The sequence below is a fragment of the Lathyrus oleraceus genome, chromosome 2, assembly GCF_024323335.1.
Source record: "Lathyrus oleraceus cultivar Zhongwan6 chromosome 2, CAAS_Psat_ZW6_1.0, whole genome shotgun sequence".
Taxonomy (NCBI): Eukaryota; Viridiplantae; Streptophyta; class Magnoliopsida; order Fabales; family Fabaceae; genus Lathyrus; species Lathyrus oleraceus.
Genome location: NC_066580.1, coordinates 133384390 through 133407351, shown reverse-complemented (window position 1 = coordinate 133407351; position 22962 = coordinate 133384390). Strand labels below are relative to the sequence as shown.

At 35.2% G+C, this 22962-nt stretch overlaps 1 protein-coding gene across 4 annotated transcripts; it reads right to left on the bottom strand.

Annotated features, from left to right (window-relative positions):
• Positions 1-2656: 2656 nt before the first annotated feature.
• LOC127118468 (E3 ubiquitin-protein ligase listerin) lies at positions 2657-18443 on the bottom strand. 4 transcript variants are annotated; one of them, XM_051048677.1, is made up of 16 exons: positions 18204-18443; positions 18010-18136; positions 17170-17232; positions 16585-16662; positions 16283-16374; positions 15689-15791; positions 13637-13789; positions 11396-12045; positions 10805-11279; positions 9223-9752; positions 7833-8523; positions 6797-7478; positions 5511-6538; positions 4643-5101; positions 3705-3935; positions 2657-3419 (listed from the first exon to the last, which is right to left on the bottom strand). In XM_051048677.1, the coding sequence occupies exons 1-16, from the start codon at positions 18257-18259 to the stop codon at positions 3192-3194; spliced, it is 5646 nt and encodes a 1881-aa protein (XP_050904634.1). In that variant the 5' UTR covers positions 18260-18443; the 3' UTR covers positions 2657-3191. The 4 variants fall into 4 exon arrangements, with proteins under 4 accessions (XP_050904634.1, XP_050904635.1, XP_050904637.1 ...); XM_051048678.1 differs by lacking the exons at positions 16585-16662; positions 17170-17232; positions 18010-18136; positions 18204-18443 and having other exon boundaries at positions 13637-13734; positions 15699-15791; XM_051048680.1 differs by lacking the exons at positions 16283-16374; positions 16585-16662; positions 17170-17232; positions 18010-18136; positions 18204-18443 and having other exon boundaries at positions 13637-13734.
• Positions 18444-22962: the final 4519 nt, after the last annotated feature.

Here is a 22962-nt window from a genome sequence, read left to right as displayed (position 1 = left end):
GGAAATTATAAACTCTTTAGATTTCTCACTCATTGGGATCTTCTTCGAAAAATTGCATTTACATGATAAAGAACACGAAATTGCATGTCTATAACACATTCGTTTTGACGTCAAGCACAAACTCGAAACTCAAATTCAGTTATGATCATTCTATCTCCAACTAATGTTTTGCTTTAATGTCAAGCACATACAAAAGTTAAGTTCGCCATAAAACATCTCTAACCAGTTCTACTTTTACTTTCACCATAGTTCTAGTAGGTGAGGGAACAATGCATGGTGGTGAGACACAACTAGCACAAACTACTGAAACATGGACGTAACAAACAGTAGGAGGAAACTAATAAGGAGCAGTACCAATTAAAGCAAACAATAAAATAGACACTGACCAACAATAACTAAACATTTCCTGATGGAAACATAATTCTCATCAAAACTTATCTGCCCTGTCCCTTTTCTTTTTATATGTTTTTCCAAGTTCGGTTATGGTTGATTGGTCTTCACTTGGCCGGCATAACTTTCACAAACTCCTCATAATTGATTTGTCCATCCCCATCAACATCGGCCTCACGAATCATCTCACCAACTTCCTCGTCTGTCAGCTTCTCGCTAAGGTTTGTCATATAATGGGGAAGCTCAACTGCATTTTTTTAGTCAAGTATAAGTGACATGGCGTGCTAGTGCTACGTCAATTTTCTTTAGAGAAAAGTAATGTCTAAAATTATAGAGGAAAAAATCATTATTTTGAAAGAATTTTTTATATAGACTAAAATTGAATTATTGATTATTTATAGGGTCAAAAATTAAAACCGACCAAATCACATCATTTTTGTTGGTTTAGTTAAGTTTTTGAACCAACCAAAAAAATTAATTTTTTTTCAATTTAGTTTAATTTGAATTGTGGGTTTAGTCTAATTTTTTCTGATCCCCTTGCATCCTTAGAGACAAGCAACTTACATCTTTCATTTAAAGAGATGACAGCGACATTGAAAAAGGTCTTCTACATCTGACCATCCAGTGTCATCTGCTTGAATACATAGTAGTTACTAAAGCTAAAACAATGAATTTGATGGTTGAGCTAATCAGATCTAAGACAGAGAACGTTGAGAGGAAATTTGAAAAGATCAACAGGGTCAATGAACAGTTAAGCTTTCTAAAACTCAAGTTTGTGAAGCAGCATACATTTGTGAAGGGTGTTAATGCCTCTAAAGGTGAAGTTGAGAGACACATGCACAAGAAGTACATCGTTATCATGTATCTTCTTCGTTTGGTAGGCTCAACCATTTTCAGACAAAAGTATCATGTTATGATCATGCTTTTGCTACTAAGAGAAATAAAGAACAATTACACTAAAAGATGCTAACAAATCTAAAATTAACTTTTCTATTCATTTCATTGTTTGATAATTATATTTAACAGACACCTATTTATAACATTGATATCAAGAAGTTACACACTATCTAGATCCTTTTAAAGAATAATGACTCACTAATATTAATGGACTTATCAAATTTGGACTTAATTATTATATATCACCTACGCACATGTGGGTATATTTAAATTTGCTTGAGGGATCTAGATATGATAGATAATTGCACAGGAACTGTTGTTGTGGCTTACTTGCATATGGGTTTGAATGTTGAGACAAATTTTAATCAAGACAGAGACACCTAAAGTTAGATATGACAGTGCTTCATGTAATATATTTATGTAAATGTTTAATTAGTTGCTACAAAAATTTATTCAATATTTATACCAATTAGTATACATTAATGTAGACATGAATATATCATCACTTTTATGGTATTGACGGGCAAGACTATGAGCAGGATTACACAAAGATGGATCCCCGTGATAACTTCTTAATTCACACTAAAAGATATCCTTGTACAAAATTTGTATTGAAAGTGTCTGAATTGGCTACTACCACAAGATGTGTGGTTAAACTCATACCCTATACATCAGCTAGATGACATAGACTTTTATTCTAGTTTGATTATATATGGATTGTGTATGGTTTGATATCTGCCATAAACCAATTCTGATACGTGCAAACTATTACAAGACATCTTGTCGTCTTTGTTGAGCATATGGTTACTCAAGAGCAAGTTGATCAGAGGTATGTAGAGTATATGAACCATGAGTTGTGTTCCAATGACTGAGGTGAATGTGTATTGAACGGTTGGAGAGTGTAGCGGGATGCATCAGATAGTAAATTGAGATATCACATTCCTACCTGTTTTCCACGCTTAAAGGATACCTGTGGACACTAACTGAGGATGAAGCACTTCTAGAGGAGGCGGCAGGAGACGATGGTTGCACTGTAGGCAGTCTGATCCCAACATTGACGCATATTTTAGACTTAACTGTTCAAATATCAACCAAACATGCATTTTGACGTAAAACACATGTTTAAAGTTTAGAATATGAACTCATCCTAAGGGAGTAATTTGCATGTTTTGGTGCCTATAATCTTAACCCATGATGAATGGTTGTTTTTGTTTTTCCATGTTTCGGATCCTATAATTCAAACTCATGTTGAAGGGGTGTTGGACTTCTTATTACACTCAAATAAAATGTACAAGTCTATCTGGGAACAACATATATTATCAGTTCCACAAAACAAAGGCGATAAGAATATGTTTGATCAACCATAATGTGCTGAAAAAAGTGAACATTTATATTCAACCAGAGTACCTCTTCACTGTAATTATGGCTAATATATATACTTCACATACAGATGATGTTTTAACAACTATTATTCTTACTAGGAAAATTCTTACTCTAGTCATTACATGGTCAATATAAATAACGCAGATATACATACACTCTTGCTCAGACAACCTCCTATCATCAGAACTGACCTTTTCTAAGCACTACAACTAAATAGAGAAGAGAAAATTGATAAATAAAAGCAATTGGATGCATTTCTTTTGCCTTGATAGAAAACATGGCATACTCATGTCAATGTCGCAAAACTGCTGCCCAGCTTCCTTTATAAAATCAAGGAGTAGAGCTGTTTGCTTCACGTGAAGCATACGTAATATGAAAAGCAGGAAATTGCACTGCCAGTAGTAGTCACCACTGTCTTGATTCCCAGACAATATTGATTCTCATGTGTTGCGCTGATAATTTCGGCGGAAGATACCTCCAATGAGCAAAATTGGTATATTTCAAACATTTCAGGTGTAACCTCAAAATGGAGATTGACACAAGGGGCAAGATGATTTGTGAGAAGTTGAAAACCATTTGTAAAGGCAAGCAGAATGAAATTTGTGTTTGCAAGTCCTGCAAGCAAGGCGAGGAACACTGTGGTTTGTAGTGTGGATGACACTGTAACAGATTGGACACTCCTCAACACCTTCAAATTCTTTATCAAAATTGTGCTTCCAAATTCCAATAGCTTCTGCTAAAGCACCATTCTGGAGGAACAGAAAAATTATTAACTTTATCAGAAACCTGAAGTATTTTTTCTGTATTTCACAAAATAACAACATGGCGTTCAGCAACAAAGAAAAAAACAGTCATTCACAGAAGACTTTTTCACGGAGCTGTTCTACGTGAGTCAACCATTCATTACATACAGAAAAGAGTATTATATATCTGAAGATTTAACTCGAAATAGCTTTGTGTACTTCTAGCCATTAGACAAAAAGAGGGCAGCAGAAGGCAACGGCAAAATATAATATCAAACTATAACAAGTTACCTGATTACGAACAAATAGCATCATTGACATCAACCATTTCCTTTGCTTGATCTCACTAATTCCAAGGCTCCTAGTACAATCAACATCTACAGGCCTTAGTGGATAAGATGCAGGGAGACGGATGACTAGATCCATTCCTGTTTCATCCTTAGTGTAAGTAGCAACAACCTCATTTGCTGATTTGCTTACACTAACTGAGAAATTTTCATCACGAAAGTTGGCTTTCTTTATCTGCATTGGAAACAATATAGACATCCATGTCAGAACTGGACTATGACTAAATCTATTGCATGCTAAACAAATAAAGCTTTCTCCACACTATGTGAGGACAATCACATGGATTAAATATCGTTAACTGTTTGAGCTAAAGCCAAGTCTTACAATTTCTTTTCAATAATTGCATGCTGTTCAAGCTAAAAACAGATTCTCTAACAGTGACAATGATTGTCAGTAATTTACAGCATAAAATCAGGTTGGCAGTTTAAGAAGCAATAAATAAAAACAAATTTTCAGATATCCAGCTCATTCGCAGTCCTTGCAAATGGCGCAGTTGATGCAAATGAGGCATTAAATAATAGGATGCGACATGAGCACAGAAAACAAATAAATTAATAAATATACATGGAAATCAGTTTGAAAGTAGACCAAGGGAACTGCTTCAAAGATGTGTTGATGTGAAGAGTATGCAAAGATTTGCATTTATCACAATATAACATGGCATGGGCAATTTTAAAATTAAAAAAAAAAAGGTATAGGCAGTATGGCAGTAGTGACCAGACTACTGTACTAAAATGTTTCATTAATTTGTGCTTTTTCTTTCATTTCCCTCTCCCCTTCACCAAATATGTAATGAGTAAATTGTTCAACTTAATAGAAGCAAGCAGTTTAACAAAAAAAAAAACTAGACTGTTTTACGCGACCATAAAACTACACCATACCTGGGTTAGTTCGTTTGCAATAAGGGGAGGGCTGCAGCAAGTCCTTGTAAAGGATTCAATCGCAGTTGATGTGTTACGATCGCGCAAATCATTAAACCAGCCACGGACGTAAGCAGGAAGAACATGAAGCATCAAGCCATATATTGCTCCAGCAAGTGCTGAAATTTTCTCCGACTCAATAGGCCAAAGAGATTCCACAGAGAACAAGAGTGAACCAGTGTTGGTGGCTTTGCTTGCAGCACTTGCCGGTTTTGATAAGCCACCAGAAAGCTCTGCATCTTTCTTCTTCAGACTCTGAATCGTGGAAATCTCAACAGGAATATGCTGAAAAAGGCAATCTAAAATAACTGGAGTAGCAGAATCTTGAATGTACTGGATCAGTCTCTCCCTGTCAGATGATGATGAAGGCAACGACCACAGATGTGATATCAACAAAGACCAAGCCAGGAAGAGATTTACCTGCAATAGATTTTTTTAGACCAATAGTTCTCCAATGGAAAGATAAAGTAAGTAAATAAACATAAAAATGCTAGACGTATTGGTAGGAAATCTTTTCATTAACTAGTGAGTTGTTAGTCAGTTAGTTTTGGGGGTTTGATGAGAGGCTCTAAATATTAGAAGGATGGATTAGAGTGTCTTTGGTTTTTCAAGGAAATTAGAGCGCAAAAGAATCAGGTATTTCGTAAAAATGGTATCAGTTCCATTTCCTTACAAAACCAAAGATACTCTTTCCAATCCCTCCTATTATACATAGCCTCTCATATCACGCTCCTAACTAATCGACTTACTAACTGGCTTATAGTAACTAACTAGATAATGTCACAAATAGTATATAGTTCAGCAATGTTTCCAAATAAATTATTCTTACTCGTTGATGTGCAAGTAAGTCCGTTTCAAGAACCTCATAAGGTGCCCTTTCGATCATGTAAGATATTTCTTCTTTTAAATGGACCTTTTCTTCTATTGACGTGTCAAAACGGCTGGAATCCTGGTCACTGGTAGCATTCATGTCTGAGTTGCAAGCACTACCTTCAACTACAGCCGTGCTTAAAACAGGCTCGTTTGAAAGAACAAAATATGCAGCAAACTGCAACAAAGGAATTGGCTTGGAAGTAAAAAGTATAGCATACAATGAGCTAGTAGACCCTTTGCTTAGTCCCCAAAATGAAATTGATTTCACTGATCTATCTCTAGCTTGTGAAGAGGAATTAAGGACAGCACAAGCTACATATTCCCAAAAAGATGCATATGTAACCCGTGACGACGCAATAACTGATGCAGCTTCTTTGAAGTAAGCATTTGCAATAGCTTCAGATATGCCCGTACAAAATAGTAAGCGCAGTATACCTTCTACAATCCGATCAGAGTCCAACTTTTCTGTTTTCATTGTATTTGAATTGTCTGTGTCTTCAGTTTGTTGGTGTTTACAATGCTTAAGGAAAAGTGAAAAGGATAAAAGGGCATTTTCAGAAATCTTTATGGGAAAAGGATCTGAAATCGAAATAATTTTCTCAATGTTTTTACACATTTCATCCAAATTATCAGATGAATCATCAACTAAGCCATTTATATTTTCTGTTACATCCTCCATCATAACAACTACTGATTGAATCCAACACCTTAGGTTAGACAACAGAAACTCCCAATCTTCTTCACTAAAATCATTCCAGCAATAACCTACTGAAACAGCCATAAGTTTTGATAGCAGCATCTGCACTACTGGAAGCTGGTTGGTCATTGCAGATACTCCAGCAACAAGCCTCTGCTTCAGGAATAACTCATATAAAAGTTTCCTCTCATCGGGACTGATACTTCTCGCTGGCTTTAATGCTTGGGGACCACCCATTGAGCTGAAAGGATAACAGGCAATTACCAACTGAAGCCAGCCTTCCATATCTACAAGAGTCATGACCAATTTTATTAATACCATCCAGTATTCACTCACAATTGACGGCAAAAGAAGTTTTTGAATAAAAAATTTATTAAATATTTTTAAGTGAAACGAACTATTTGCACTGTTGCAAATAAACACAGGCCATAAATGCAAACACACAACGCATAATTTTAGTTAACCTTCTATACCTGCAACCAAAACATGTCAATTCAGGACTCTGATGAATTAGCATGTATCATTTACAAGAAATAAGAATTTACCTTGTCCTGCTGTCCATGTGACCAAAGGTGGAAGCTTTAGAGCCCTCTCAAGCCAATCTATCATGGTGTTTTGCACAAATCTTTCTTCTAAAGAACAAGGTTGAACACCTTTACCGGGCTCCACATATCCATAAAATGGTTCTAGAAGTACATTGATAAGCAAAGGAAGAATCTTAAGACAATTCGTATTTACTTCTTCACCAAGAAATAGTTTATTCAGAAGAAGTTCAATAAGATATGATGCCTTCTTAGTCCCCCATATGTTCTCTTTGAACAAAGTAGACAGAAAGGAAACAAGCGCTCTTAAGAATGGTTCTTCAATTCCTTCCATTTCATCAGCTGGAACTGGCCACATACTCACAGAACTCTTCATACTATCACCTCCATAAATAAGAGCTCTGTCGAGCAAGATGCTCAATATGTTATCTAACAGGCTTTCCTGGGGAGAATCACTTATTTTGGCATATGCACTCAGTGAAGGTAAGAAAGAAGACATAGCACTGTTTTCTGGCCATCTCCATGTGCACAGTATTTCAGCAGCTAGCCATGCAGATGATGCAATCCCTTGCGTTCTTTCAAGCATAGACAAATTCGGCATTGCACAACCAGCAATAACTCTATCTATTCCTATTTTTTGGATTAACTTGTCAATTAGTGCTACAAATTTCTGGTGTCCTGGAGCCTGCAGGCGGTAAAAAGTAGAGATTAAAAGTACTACCTTGTTTTTTTATATATTAGGCAGGATCGTCAACTGCAGCTTACATGTCCGAACTACATATTTCATATAAGCAATTCATGACTAACTTCATCTGTACCATGCTATCTGATATTGGATAAAGCATTAAAAATATAAAATGTAGATCGTCTGGCTGGTAAAGCCTACCATAGCTCACTCACTTACCAATATTGACATTGATATCCCAATATAAATAGCAACAGAGACCAACACAACATTCTTTACATACTATCATGTAAACAAAAGTGCTTATTACAAAAAATCTATTAAATAGAGACAAATTACCAAATGTGTGAATACCTTTGTTGAGCTGAAATTTTGCACTACAAACACAGGCCATCTTTCATCTCTGCTCAGCAACAGATGTAGAAGATTCTGTTTATCATTTTCATCCACACAGACACGTTCAAGAATTTCAAGCACCCATGTACAGCATAATGATGTGATTTTGTCATTGACGTGTTTATCTTCAACAAATATTGCAGACTTGACTGACTGAACTAAGATATTCAACAGCCTCCTGCGGTTATCTAGGCATAAGCTTTTTAGAAAGTGCACATTTATCTTGTTATGGAAAGCATGCGCGTACTCTCCAAATGATTGTCTGGCTTTGGCTCTGCTCATTGATTCGTCATCAAGTGAATAGTCCAAACCTTTACTTAAATTGCACTCCCACTCAATGACAAAGATTGCTGATAAAATTCCTGATACAATTCCACCTTCCCCATCCAGTGTGTTCAGGCAAAAGAAACTACCATCAAGTATATCAAGAGAGATCTTCGCCTTCTCAACAATACTAAGAGAACTATCATGTTCTACACAGATTTCTGCATCATTGTTTAACATAGAAGCTGCATCTTGTGCCCAAGAAAAAGACGAATCCTGTATAAAACTGACTAACCTCCTTAGAATCTCTTCATAGATGAGGATCAATGCACTCCTTGACAGAAAAGGCATAGATTTTCCTTCTGATGAACCACCAAGAAGAGAGCTGCATGTAAAAAGTGTAAGATCAGAGTTAAGAGCACTCCAGCCAATTAATCTTAAATTTCTCTATATTGGGTTCAACATAAAATTAAGTACATGATATATACAACTTCAGAAAGTGATCTCTTTCAACAGCTAAAATATGCCTTTATATAATAACACTCAGTTTCAGAATTGATCGTGTTATGGCTTTCAGACACAAAGCATATATTGTGACAGCAGAAAAAAACCAAAAAAACTACAGACCCGTCAAGCTCATATGTGAGAAGCTAGGGCTTTCTAACAGTTCAAAAAAACTGCATTCGGCCAAAACAACCCCAAAACAGAATGAGATTTCATTATAATACAACAAAGTGTGTGTATGTGTGTGTGTATGTGTGTGTGTGTAAGTTGTTAACAAGCTTTCCATTTGTAGTTGAAGTTCTTAACTAGCTTTCCATTTGTAGTTGACTTTTTTATTTTTGATTTTCTTGCTGTATGACTATATCCATATTCAATTTTCAAACTGTCCCATGCAAGGCATGGGGACTGAAGACTAACTTATGTGTGAAGACAACTGAAATTAAATTTAGAAACAACACAAAGTATAAGACATTCAGTTTTAGAAACAACCCAAAGTATAAGACATTCAGTTTCCAACGCTTGAATTCAAAGTATAAGACATTTTCTGCATGATGCCTCTGAAAAATCTGTTTTGACATACCACATAAACTGCACATGAGAAGCGCTATATGGAGGCAGAGAATGAGAAGCAGCAGTAGCATATGATTCCAGACATTCATGATACCAATCTTCAGCATTAGTGCCTGGTCGATAACTGGAACCATCTTTCGCCTTCCTCTTCATACTCTCATCCCTTGCTTTTTCCAGGAGCGTGGCCAACATTGCTGCTTGGTCAGAGTTTATCAAACCTTCCGAGGATCCAGAATAACTTTGGCTAAGCACATAATTGACAATGAAAGACCATTGTTCTGAGAAGTGCTCGTCATCCAGCAAGGTCAACAACAAATCAAAACGAGCATTAGTTGAGCAGCTATTTGGCTGCAGACACCAAGGGACAAAAGTATTCTTGAAGATTTGCAGAAAGTCTTCAGCTTCCGATAATTCATCCCCACCACACAAAAGCGGACTAGTACCGTGCCCTCTTTTCTGATTAAAAACTTCTTGGACCATTTTCTGTGGTCCAAATATTGAAACAGCGACAGATAAAAGTTTCACAGTATCTGGTGAATCCTGATATTCAAAAACAGGGTGAGTACGGAAGAGTTCGGTAGAGGACATCCAAATATTTATTCTTTTAAAATAGTCATCCAAATAATACTAAATTAAAAATAAATAAATAATTACCATAAGCCTATGCAACATTAATCCCCTTTTTATTAACAGGCTAAATCAACAACAGAGCTGACATGATAAGTAATCCCCTCGAATTGATAACCTATTTATTTATACTCTAATCATGCATAGAATCAGTGTCTTCTTAAAGACTAAAAAAGAAGATACACTTTTGTATACCACCCATTTCAAGATATTGTAAATTGTGTATGATATAAAGGGCCCCTTTGGGCTTCTTTTTAATTGATTTTTATAGTGTAACATAATTTTGTGTAAAAATATTTACAAATAAACTTTTCATAAAAGCTTCAAATGAAAATTTAGTTTGAATAGTTATTCTTAAAATGTTATTTTAGATATTTCATCATTTTATTGAAACTTTTTTTAGATATCAAAATTTCAAAAAGAAACACTTAATTTTGAAGCTATTTCAAATAGTTTTTCATAAAAATCATTTTTTAGATACAACTTTCTGAAAAAATTGCGATTTCGACTATGTATTGATCTTCAATAATGTCTGTTTATATTATAGGATGTCAAAATTAGTCTTTCAATTTAGAAAATACGAACATAAAAAAACTTGTAATGTTTTGAAAAATAGTTATAAAATCTATTTTTAAAAATACAAAAAAAAAATCCATTTTTTAAAGCTAAAACAATCCTCAAGTGTGAAAAAGAGACTGATTTAGTGATTCTACAACACTCAAACCATTTCCCACTCCATGTGCATAATTAAGATCTAAATGGGTATACTAAAACATAATAAGAAAGTGAGCAAGTAGGATCAGGAATTCTAAATTGACTAAAATGAATATATTGAAGAATATGCTCCATAATGCAGATGTCAATACCAAAATTTTCATGATCAGCCCAAATATTTAATGTCAGTATATCATAAAAAAATAAATTAAAACAAAATGGTAAACAAGTGTATAGTAATATGCACTTACAGAAGACCTAATGATTGAGAAAGATTTTGCCAACATTGGTCCAACAATATAAACCAGGGGCCAAGTTGCACCTTTCGTAACGGCATGTTGCTCCAGCAATAACATGAACGAAATGATTTGTTCAACCATCTCCACATTGCCTGCTTGCTGAAGAACGCTGGTGCAATTATTTTCAAGTTCCACAGTAAAAACAGATAGAAGATTGATATCTAATATATGAATGCCTAAAAGGATTTCAACAAAGCACTTTCCCAATGCTTGCAAATATGGCATTGGATATTTCGTACTAGGCATGTCCGCTTTCTTGCTATGAGAAATGTTTTTCTCAGATGAATCAGATTCTTTTCCTGTGCTGATTATATCATAACCTTTGGATCTTCCAGTCGTAAGAAAATCTCTCCATATAAGCTTTGCTAGGATATTATCAACGAGAGTGACTCGGAAATGACTGATTGAGTCCTCTCCATCATTATATCTGATACAAATAGAAAACAGTTTGGTTATAAAAAAACATTGAATATAGGAAAGACATAAGCATGGAGTAGAAGAATCCAAATACACACAACCACTATCAAAAGGAAAAATGTGTACCTTGAAGCATTTTTCAAGGACCAAAGAAAACACTCTTTGAATGCCTGGAAAAATGCTAGCCTATCTGCTGATAGAGAAGTTTTTCTTCCCACCCACAAGCATTTGAAAAATTCAAGAAAAAACTTATCCCCCCCAACAGCTTTAGGAGGCACGTTGTCTAAAAATAAAACCAAAGCTGGGTATGAGACCTGTTGGGAACCGAAGCACCCATTCCTAAGAAAATTCCAAAAAGGATTCAGAATGTTTTTCTGAACGTTTAAGGAACTCCAACCTCCTGGGAACCTTCTAGAAAAAAGTAATATTACATCCCACATTGAGGGATGACATGTTGGATCCTTCTCATTGAAAGCACCGAGAATTGCTCCCGCGAGACTTTTTATATTTCCTTCACTAATGGCATGTGGCATATTTTTTATGAAGCTCTTCAATACAGTATACGTAGCAGATCGGATAGTAGGTCTTTTAGACTTCAAGAAATCTAGGAAGTGCTTATGATCTGCCAACAGCTTTTCACCAAAAGAAACAGCAGCCACCCTTGCCTTTGAAGCATGTTTAGGTTCAGCAGTTATATTCTCCAAAGCAGGTTGCTCTTGTGGGAAAATTAAAACATCAAGAAGAGAGGCCAATGCCAATAATGTTGATGATATCACCTGTAAGACCAAAATAGAGAATAAGTTTCATGAAGTAAAAATACATGATCCAAAATGGAAAATTTGAACATGTCAGTTAAATACATCGTATAACTGAACCAATAAACTGTAACCAAAGAGAAGGCAATCTGGGTTGATGAGGGACCGTGCGATAGAGCCTAAGAGAGTTTGGGCTAAATCTTGAGTCAAATCAAATAAACCAATGCTCAAAGGTATAGAGAGCATAACCATGAAGGAGAACTAGTACTAATGGCAGGCAAAAGGAAGAGGAGTCTGTTATGCAAAATGTCTGTACTATTAAGAGCAATGAAAGGATTGAATTATATAGACATTGAAATTTGGCCTTGGGCGTGATACCACTTAGCTCTGTTTGACAGTGAATTTCATTGTTATACTGCAGCGAGTGTGACAGAATATATTGGGTTGTTAAGTTGTGCAGAATTCATAGCTGAATCTTGTTTAGAATTTTTTTTTCATTGATTAACAATGCTGAAGGTTGGTGCAATCTAAAATAGGTTATGATTAAATATCACATAGACCTAACAAGGGAACTGTGTTTAACAAGCTTAATACAGTAGCTTTAGTTTATGGCAGAGCAGTTCAATCAGTAATTTCTTTCCACGACAAGGTAAATCTTGTTCTCCTTCAAAGACACTAAAGATAATATGACACATTAGACAAAAAGATAATATTAAAAAACTTAAAAATAGCTTTCTGCACAATATTAGTTTCTATGGTTAAATATGTTTTTAGTCCCGTTAAAAATTTATCAATTTTTTATTCCACTTTTTATAAAAAGGGGTGTTACTTTTAGTCTCTCATTTTATAAAAACGGGGTGCTATTAGTCTCTCTAAAAGCACCCTGTTTTTTATAAAATTGGGGACTAAAAAAGGAAAAAAAATTACAGGGACTAAACACATGGTATTTAGGATCCCGGTTTTAATAGGAAAATGCCACGATTTTGCAATTATACTTTCCCTTGGCATAATCCTATTTTGGTGGAACCGCCCCTGTAAATCAATGACTCGTATAAACTATGATCTTTGAAACGTTTCTGCGACTATGCTTATGAATGAATTTAAACTCACCTAAGTATTTGAAGTGTTATTTAATGTTTTAATTATCTTACTTGTGAGTTGTGCTTATGAATTTACATTTACACAGTATTTAAAGTGATTTACTATTTCTATGTCTTAGCTAATTCTATTTTATATGCAAATATGAGTTTTAGAATTTTGTATAATCTTAAGATTAGTGTTACAATTCCATGATTTACGATTTTAATTCCCTTTCCCAATTTTATGTAAAATGTCAATTTTAACTGCCTTGACTAAACATGAAAGATCTATTTTATATGGACTAAACATATTTAACCCTAGATTCTAATTATTTATCCAGTCCAACCATTAAGTCCAAGAGCAAGATATCTACCACTATTTTAAAATCCTTGCATACCAATATAAGACATCCTACCATCAAGATTTACCATACAGAACACACTTCCTCGTCAACTTAAAAGGAGAACCATTGCAAACCAATAAATTTAAGACTTTGATTTACAGGTATATTAAAGTGATTTTCATTGTATACCTGTTGGTACATCTCTTCCAATTCATCCACGGCAACAGCTTTGTCAGACAAACTTTGTGGCGTGAGCTTTAGGTTTTCTTCTAAATACATGAATATCTCTGTTGTGCATAAAATCAAAACATCAAGTCTTTTTTCCTGTGCTGGAAAGATAGCCTAATACAATCAAACCCAAGGATTAAAACATGAATGGATTGCACTGTGACATCTATAATCATTTTAGAGATACTTTGGAAATGACTCAACATATTTCAGGTAAGTGTATTAATATGTACTTTACTTTTGAAACATACCTAGGAAGCATAAGAAAAACATTAGTGGAAGAGGCCAAAGAATACAAAGCCATTTTAAAAATTTCTATATCACACTGCAGTTTCTAAAACGTAAAATTTCTTCCAACAATGTGTTAGGATATAGAATAAAGGGGGCTCGTTGCGGAAGTTGGTTAGTTATTTATTGGTTAGAATGTGTCATGTATAAATAGGAGCACACATGAATAGAGGAGTATCATTATTGAGTATTATAAACGTTTAATGAATAGAACAGTGGCTCTATTGTAGACGGGAGCCCTACCTTGTGAGAGTTTTCTCTCTTATTCTTTCTTATTTGTTTGATAAAAGTGTTCTTACTAATCATTCTAAATGCCGGTTTCCTTAACACAATGTCAGGATTCTGTTATAATTTTCAGCATGCAAATTATGAGCATGTGCTTTAAGCACACATAGGTCTGTATGGGGAAAACATGCATAAGCCTTCAAGACAAATTATTCATGATAATGAGATCAATGTAAATAATTAGAGGTTTTCATTGAAGTGTCAAAGAAAATAAATTTTACAGATGGTTCATCCTTAGAAAGATCTCGAGATTAACGAATTGGATAGAAACATGCTCCTTAGTGGGATAAGGATTGGATGTTGGCTCATTGCAGCCTCTAACACCTTCATTGTGTTGGCTTGCCTCATTGCAGCCTCTAACACATTCATTGTGTTGGCTTTGAAGGGGTGGATTTAGTCCCACATTGCTTAGAGATATGGCATGTGTTGTATTTATAAGTGGGGGCAGTCCTCACCTTACAAGCTGGTTTTGTAGGGATGAGTTAGACTCAATTACATTTCTTAACATGGTATCAGAGCCTCGTTTAAGATCCGGTGGGCCACCTACTATGGTTTCCGCTATCGGGTCACCCGCCATTTATTTTCACGCTTCAGTTGTCTAGTCCTGAGCGTGAGGGAGCGTGTTAAGAGTCCCACATCGGATAATATATGGCCTACAATGGATCTAGGATAGGCTCTGATACCATCACAGAATTTGGGTTGGACCTAACTCATCCCTACAAAACCAGCTTAAAAACCGGCTTGTAAGGTGAGGATTGCTCCCATTTATAAACACATGTTCAGGTCATATCTTATCCGATGTGGGGTTCTCAACACTAATATCACAAACTAACAATATCTAAAAGGATCCCAGTGAAAGTCAGGCTTGTTTGTGGATCAATATTTGTTAGGATAAGATACTGAGTAGTTCGTTAGGATATGGGATAGGAACGGAGCTTGTTAGATAAGAGGAGTTTGTAACAATATAGGATACGGAGGAGTAAAATAGGAAAGTTAGTCAGATATAAGGAGGAGATGATTAGGGGAGTTAGTTAGAGATATGTATAAATAGGAGAATACAATGGATAGAAATCACCATTTGAATAATGTAAAGTTTGTAAATAGATTAGCAACTCCAATGTGAAGGAAAAACCCTTAGAGGAGAAATTCTCCCCTGTTATTTATCCTACTTCTTAATAAAAGTGTTCTTTTTCAGTCTCAGCTTAACATATCTAGCCGCATAAGCCTAAGACGGTGGAACTTGAAAACATTCTGGTTTTATGTAATAACAGTGAAGAGACTAGCTGTAAATCCATGTATTTATGACTCTTCGAATATATAGTATCCTCTGGTGTTAAATGCATGAATTCCATCACATGTCTCAGCTCTTTTCCTTCTCATCACCAACAATGAATAGAAATTACTTAAAACAGAACTGTATATTAAATTAATATAGCAAACCTGCAAAGACCTTTTTGCTGCCTGAGAAACTTCATAAGCTGGATCAAATTGTGCAAACCACCATGGTCCCATCAAAGTCTTCAAATGTGGAGCTAAATCTCTCCTGAGAAGGGCGTGGGAAGTGAAGTCAACAAGTCTCAACTATGTGAATTAAATTCACTCAATCATAACATAGTAAGACTTCAGAAGGACTGGCTTACATACCAAAAACATATTTAACCCATAAACGAATAATAGTAATTCAATAAAATTAAGATGCTCGAAACCAGTTGAATAGGTACATATTAAAAAAAAACTCTTTAACGTATATGTATGTTTGGTAGACTATAATGTCCACGCTTGGTGGAAACTGGGATGAGGCCTCTGTTTATTATTGGGTGGACTAGAAGAATGTATAACCAATCAGAAAATTGATAGGGAATAGTTCAAATAAAGCAACATCCATGGTGGGGAAAGCATGCATAAATTTATTCATAAAATAAAGCAACAGCAACTTATCAAACTCCCAAGTCTTCAAATACTTCAAACTATACAGTTAAAAATGCAAGAAAGAAGTGTGAATAAAAGTTCATTAGAATAGGTCTAAGTTCTAACCCAACAGAAGTAACAAGTGTGGTCATGGTATCATGAGTAACCCGCCTAACATCCCTATTGTAGTCCAGCAACAGCTTTTTATATTCAAACGCCTACACAAGAACAAATTAAACAATCAAGTCAATCAAATAAGTATATTCAAAAATTGAGACAAGAGCGTCTATGAACTACTTGACCAGTAGGGGGAATAAAAATCTTTTGCTTAATATGGGGAAAAAAGAAAATTGCTATTGAAAAGAATGACTTGTTCAACGTTCAACATATAGATGTTCCTCTTGTGAAGGGAAAGAGATAGCACATACCCATTGGGGAATAATTGGAACAATTTCTTTTGATGACCTTTGCTGAAGCAGCGCAGATAAAGCTGACAATGCCTTAAGCTGTTAAAAGAATTATATAAAAAAATACAAGGGTAAATAAAAAGCCAATGAAATATAGAAAAGATTTCATCACCAGACAAAATGATTGTAATCATGGATTAACTCATTGCAACCAAATCAGGATAAAGTCTATTGTGCCTCACAAAATACTAGCAGAAACAGTAAATGTATGGAGTCATGATCGCAACAGTCATTGGACAAGCTTCACACAAAACTCAGCAAACCACCTTTTTTTTAATTCAGGAAGTGGCAGTATCATGTCTCAAGAAAATAAATCTTTAAAATTGGCATGGTTCTCTATTCAACTTATATGTGCACCTATTCAACACTCATCATCTTTGATTACAAATGGCTAAAAGTGTGGAATTGCAAACTTAATGCAGAGTGGAATACAGTGTATCAAAAGAGGAATAGATACAAAGCATCATAAATAACAAATTGAACTTGGTCCTGTCCCATGTACATGCACCACTTATCAAATTCTCATCGAGATTGATCCAAAATTACCTTAGTGGTGGAATCCTTCCTGCCTAGTCTCTTCAAGTGCACGGCAATTTCACTATCAACATCCTGCATGTGTCAAAAAACAACAAAACAATACCACACATCAAGCCGAGGCATGAAAAAACTAATAAGAGATATTAACATTCTAACCAGCTCTAACAACTCAACTCAAAGCTTAAAACAAAGTTTTGTGGCCTAAATCCTCTGATAAAGAAACAAACACATGACAGACCTAATTAATTTCTACGTAGCACCAACACTTCAAATCAAAAGTGTTTCCAGTTTTGGATGTATATCAGTGTCAGATACTTGTTAATGCTTGACAGTTGGCACCCTCAGAAAACCCACCTTCACATGTTTTTATTTTCTAAAATTATTATGGGTGTGGAGTCTGACGTGTTTATGTTTTTTTTCTTAAACCTTGGTATCCAGTCTTGCGACCGGCTAATTGAAGAGGACCAATCTCACCGTCCACTAGCAGGAGGCTCATTTAAAGTCAGAGCAATACTGTGTATGGGCTGGCCTAACACAGAGATTGTTCGCACCATACGGGATTCGAACTAAGACCTTGAGAGGAGCATACTCTGAGGACTTGGTGAAGGCCAATCCGGGGAATTATTTGTGCTAATGATTAATAGGTAAAATTCAAGCTCATTATTGTCAAGAAACAGGTGTAACTCACAGCAGCAGTACCATTCTAGTAAATTAACCTATTTACTATCTAGTTATGAACATAACAATACCTAACTATTAAAAATAAAATTATGAAAACTAAATTATATACCAATTTACATTAATTAAAAAATAATAATAAATAACAGACATGGAATCATGTACACTTACGGCAAAAGGGAGAGACTCTTCAGTTGAAGGAGAAGGATCGAGCCGGGAACTGCCGACAAAACCACCGAATCCGACGGATACGGCCGCGGCGGAAGAAGGAGCGGATGATAAGAGCGATGCGGCGAGACTGCGAGGGAGAAAAAGCAATAAGATGAATGATGATTAGGGATTGAAGAAGAGGAGATTGTTGTTACCTGCTGCTTGAAGGACGTGCTTTGCTTCTAGCACCTTCTCCTTTCTGTTTCCCCATGGTCGTAGGGGAACTATTACGATGCGGCGGTGCTGTGTTGTGTGCGCGCGACTGTGTCGGCAGCTGCGGTGCTTATTCTAGGGAAACACCCTAGTTTTCTTCTACTTGCTGTGGACGACGTTGAGTTTTTTGTTTTTTTTGAAGTGACATTCATTTGGGTTATATGACTCGAGAATAAGAATAACTTCAATACAAATTCATACTACTACTCGTAAAATGTTAACAAAAAAGAAAAGAATTTTTTTTAAAATAACCAACTTTTTTTTAATTTAAATTTTAAAATAACATATATTTCAAAATAATTACAAATAAATTTTAAAATAACATATATTTCAAAATAATTACGAAAATAATCATCTTTCCTTATGTATACATCAGATGAATTGGCGAATTGTTTTTCAATGAACACAGACGTCACTTGGTAGGGCGTATGCATGCATTGCAAATGAGTATAGGCGTAATTTGATTGGGTGCATGCATGTCTTGAAACCACTTGCATTGACGCATGCATACATTATATCAGTGTATGCGCCAATGCATGTGGCCATTGTACTATGCATGTTTTTTTTATACTTTTTATTTATAAATAATTAAATTAAATACTTAAATAAAAAATAATATTATAATATAAAGTTAAAATACATAAAGTTGACAAGAAAATCAATGATTCGCCCGATTAAAACACCTCACGGTGTCCACATCTAGGTGCGTTAGTCTGTCTTCGAGGTCTCCCATGATTTTCCTAAGGTGTTTGGGGTCTTTGAGTGCTGACATGATGCAATGGTGGCTGGTGTGAAGATCTGGTGAAAGGTTCAGCTGTATTTTATAGATTTGTCATCATTTCTCCCCAATAGCTAGGAGGTTGTTGCCAACGGCGCTTCCGTAATTGAGTTTGGTGTCCATGTTGTCGTAGTTGGGTCGTTGTAGTTTGGTGGATTATTGACAGTATGGTTGCACGAATTGGGACATTGAATCGTTTTGGAAACGAAACAATGGTTCATGTGGTGTACTAAAGTCAAACACTAGTTTGGTGTTGTGGTGATGGGATGTTTGGGTGTTCAGTGGTGGGGGGCTACGATGGCATGACGCTTAATCGTATGAATCATCTGAAATATAGACTGTTGTGGTTGTTGTGTATGGTTGTTGGTGGTTAGGGTTTGATTTCTGGTTTTTAGTTTGGGTGTGTGACATGAATTGGTTGCGATTTTTGGGTATTTGGTGGTTCGGTGTATATGGCAGGGTGATGGTGTGAGGTTGGTCGTTGGGTTTGGGTGGGTTGACATTGTTCTTGGGCGGGGATTTGTTGTTGGGTGTTTGATGACGAAGCTCGTTGGCATGGATCAATCGAATACATTGTCTCAAACACAAACTGTAGCCTTGTAACCGACATAAACCATACCATATAATATTGAGTTGGTCTACACCATGTATGACTGGTTCGTTTAAGATGTGTTGTCATCGATTTCTCCAATGACGACACATCTCTTTTGTGAATTCTCTTCAATCGGAATAATCCCATTGGCCATCGACTCTTTGTTGATGCTAATCTCCCAAACACGTCGGAGATTCTGGAATTTGTTGTTGCATGCCGAACTGCAGTTTTACACGGTCAATATGGTGCATCTCCACAGTAGTGAACCGGATAATTTGTGTTTTTGTTGTCCAAACTGCAGCATCATCATGGTTAACCAGATGATCAAGACTCAGATACGGCCTCCAGATAAACTGTACAAGAATATGACATGATTAAAGGATATGTAATTGGATTTTTTTAAAAATCAAATGTAGAATTGTTTAGTAGTATTACATCGTCTGATCCAATGTGGCCTAAAAGATTGCGATAGACTACTACAACGTGTTTGTGACACTTGTTGTAGTTCATCCCTTTAACCGGTCACCTAGATCGAAAAGATTGAAAATATATTAGTTACAGTTAGTTGTAGTATAAATTCTAATAAATTATAAGATTAAATACAAACTTACTTTGTTGCATAGGGGAATGCGAATGGTTTCTCGTTGACCGGGGCGGGTGACGGCAGTCTTAACCAACCTCATGCTTGTAGCAAATAGGCGCAAGAATAAAACGTACAAGTATTTTTTTTGGCATTTTTACACAACGAACTATATAGATGGGACAAAACAGTTAAACCTCAACTATATGTGTCTACCATATTTATGTTTCGTAACAATGGCAAATACATAATACTTACCGTATTACCAGTATTTTTAGGAAATAAAAAATTACCAAATAGAATCATAATATAACACCGACCTTTAATTATCTTTTTATGCTCGGTAGATTCTTCGTTTAATGTTATACTTGAATAATATTGTTTAAGATATTTTAAATGAATACCTTGACTCCTAGGTTGACCAGAAGTCTCTCCCGTAGTTGTGTCTTCACACAAAGGGGCATCCAATAATTCATCGCATATAGAGTTATCTTGGTTAACTCTACCATTTACAACCTTACCATCAATACTTATACCTAACAACATGTAGACGTCCTCAAGTGTGACGGTACACTCATCGAAAGAAATGTGAAATGTGTGGGTATCGGGTCCTCATCTTTCTAACAAAGCAAGAATAAATTTGTAGTCAACTGAGTATGAGACTATGTTAAGTAGATTATCAAAACTGCATCCTCGAATATATGGTTCTATCAAAGGATCATGTGGTACATATTCATGTACACGACATTGAAATCTCTTTGGGTCCTAATAAAACATAAGTAAGAAATAAGTAAGAAGAAGCAATAAACAATAGAGACATTTCGTTAGGAAATAAGAATAAGAATAAGTAATAAACAATATAGATTAAGTAATAACATACAAATATCGCAATATTATTGATTGTTCCTCAATGTTCATCACCCATAGTCAATAGAGACATATTGTTGTAGAGAGGTTGAGTGTTGCATATAGGTTGAGTGTTGCAGAGAGGTCGAGTGTTGCAAAGAGGTTGAGTGTTGCAGAGATAGGACGAGTGTTGTAGTATTTATAGATGAGAAAGTAAGTTTGATGGTAAGTTTCATTCACGTAAAAGTGTACTTTGCATGTGATATATGTGTGAAGGCGCCATTGGTAAGGACGCATGCCTTGTATTTTTGCATGCATGTGAGTATGCGCTAGTGGTAAGGGCGCATGCCTTATGTTTATGCATGCATGTGAGTAGGCGCCATTGAAGAGGGCGCATGAGTTGCTTTATGCATGTGATCACGCGCCATTGATAATGGCGCATGCCGTGTCTTATTATGACAGAAGCATCTTTGCAGAGAATCATGCAGGCGCATGCCTTGACTTATTAGGGCAGAAGAATCATGCAGTGTTGGAACAAACACAACAAGATAATATTAATTGTAACTCATTTACTTTATATTAAACACAACATTCATTTCATATGATAACTTTGTAAGAAAATATCATCACAAACAAATACAACACATACAACACGTAAGCAACACATAAACAACAACACAATAAACTACAACAAATAAAATACTATCACTAACAAATACAACACATAAATAACATAACTATGTGATTACAACAACATAATTATGTGATTACAACCATCAAAACAATTTTGTAAGGAGTATACATCATCCTGTGAACGTCTCTGTCAGTCTTAATATCCACTCATAAACGAACTTCTCCATTTTGGTTGAATGTGGTATCAAGCCATTGGATTCATCTGATCCTTTCATCATCTGCAATGTCTCCATCTAACCAACAGTTCAAGGTTCTGTTAAGACGTTCGAACGTATCTATATTCCAAAGTCAGATCTTTATCAGAGGCTTCACTGTTGGAAAGATTAAATCGACATTTCTCTTTGTGAATATATGAATATACAGACATTATAAAGAAAAAATTTTTTGAAGAAGATTGAAGGAAAATGGAAGGAGGGTAAGAAGTTGTGTATTTAATTATGGGAGAAATATTGTCTATTTATAGATGAGTTCACATGCATGGCCCATTTCTTTGGGCGCACACACATATGGCTACATGCATGCGCCAATACTTTTGGCGCACACTCACATGACTGCATGCATGCGTCAATGCATGTGGTGCCTTCACATGCATGCACCATTGCACGTGGCGCCTTCACATGCATGCGCCAATATCTTAGGCGTCTCCTGTTGATTGGATAATAGATACGTCAGTTCAACTGGCGCATAAGTCATGAAATGTGGTTATTTCCGTAATTATTTTAAAAAAATATGTTATTTTAGAATTTAAATTGAAAAATGTGATTATTTAAAAAAACAAGAAAAAAATGTTAACATAAAGGAATTTACATAAATATTAACTTGAATTTTAAGAAATTTAATATCAAAATAATGTTTTAATAATTTAAGAATATTTATTTATAAAAGAATTTTTACTTTCTTATTGTTTAACATTTTTAAGATATAAGTTAGCATAGTAGTTAATAAATATACAATTAAAATATGTTATATCGATATGGATTAGGATTATGACTATATACACTTATGATATTTAACATTGATTAATTATAACCATTCAATATTGTGGATAGTAGAATTGTAGAATTTAATAACGGGTTATATATTATATTTCCTAGGTTCTTTTTTAAGTGTCATTTTCTTTTAAAAAATTAATTAATTGTCACTTGTAGAGTTTAAGGTATTATTAATTACATTTTTGTCAAAATTACTCATTAATAATTATTACAGAGGAAA

What these genes read in the sequence shown, in the direction of transcription:
- LOC127118468 (XM_051048677.1), bottom strand. Translation starts at nt 18,259, where the DNA reads ATGGGGAAACAGAAAGGAGAAGGTGCTAGAAGCAAAGCACGTCCTTCA. An exon ending in TTGCAAACGAACTAACCCAG is followed by an intron (nt 3,936 to 4,642) that starts GTATGGTGTAGT and finishes TTTCCAATGCAG; the next exon opens with ATAAAGAAAGCCAACTTTCG. An exon ending in TGCTATTTGTTCGTAATCAG is followed by an intron (nt 3,420 to 3,704) that starts GTAACTTGTTAT and finishes CTGTTCCTCCAG; the next exon opens with AATGGTGCTTTAGCAGAAGC.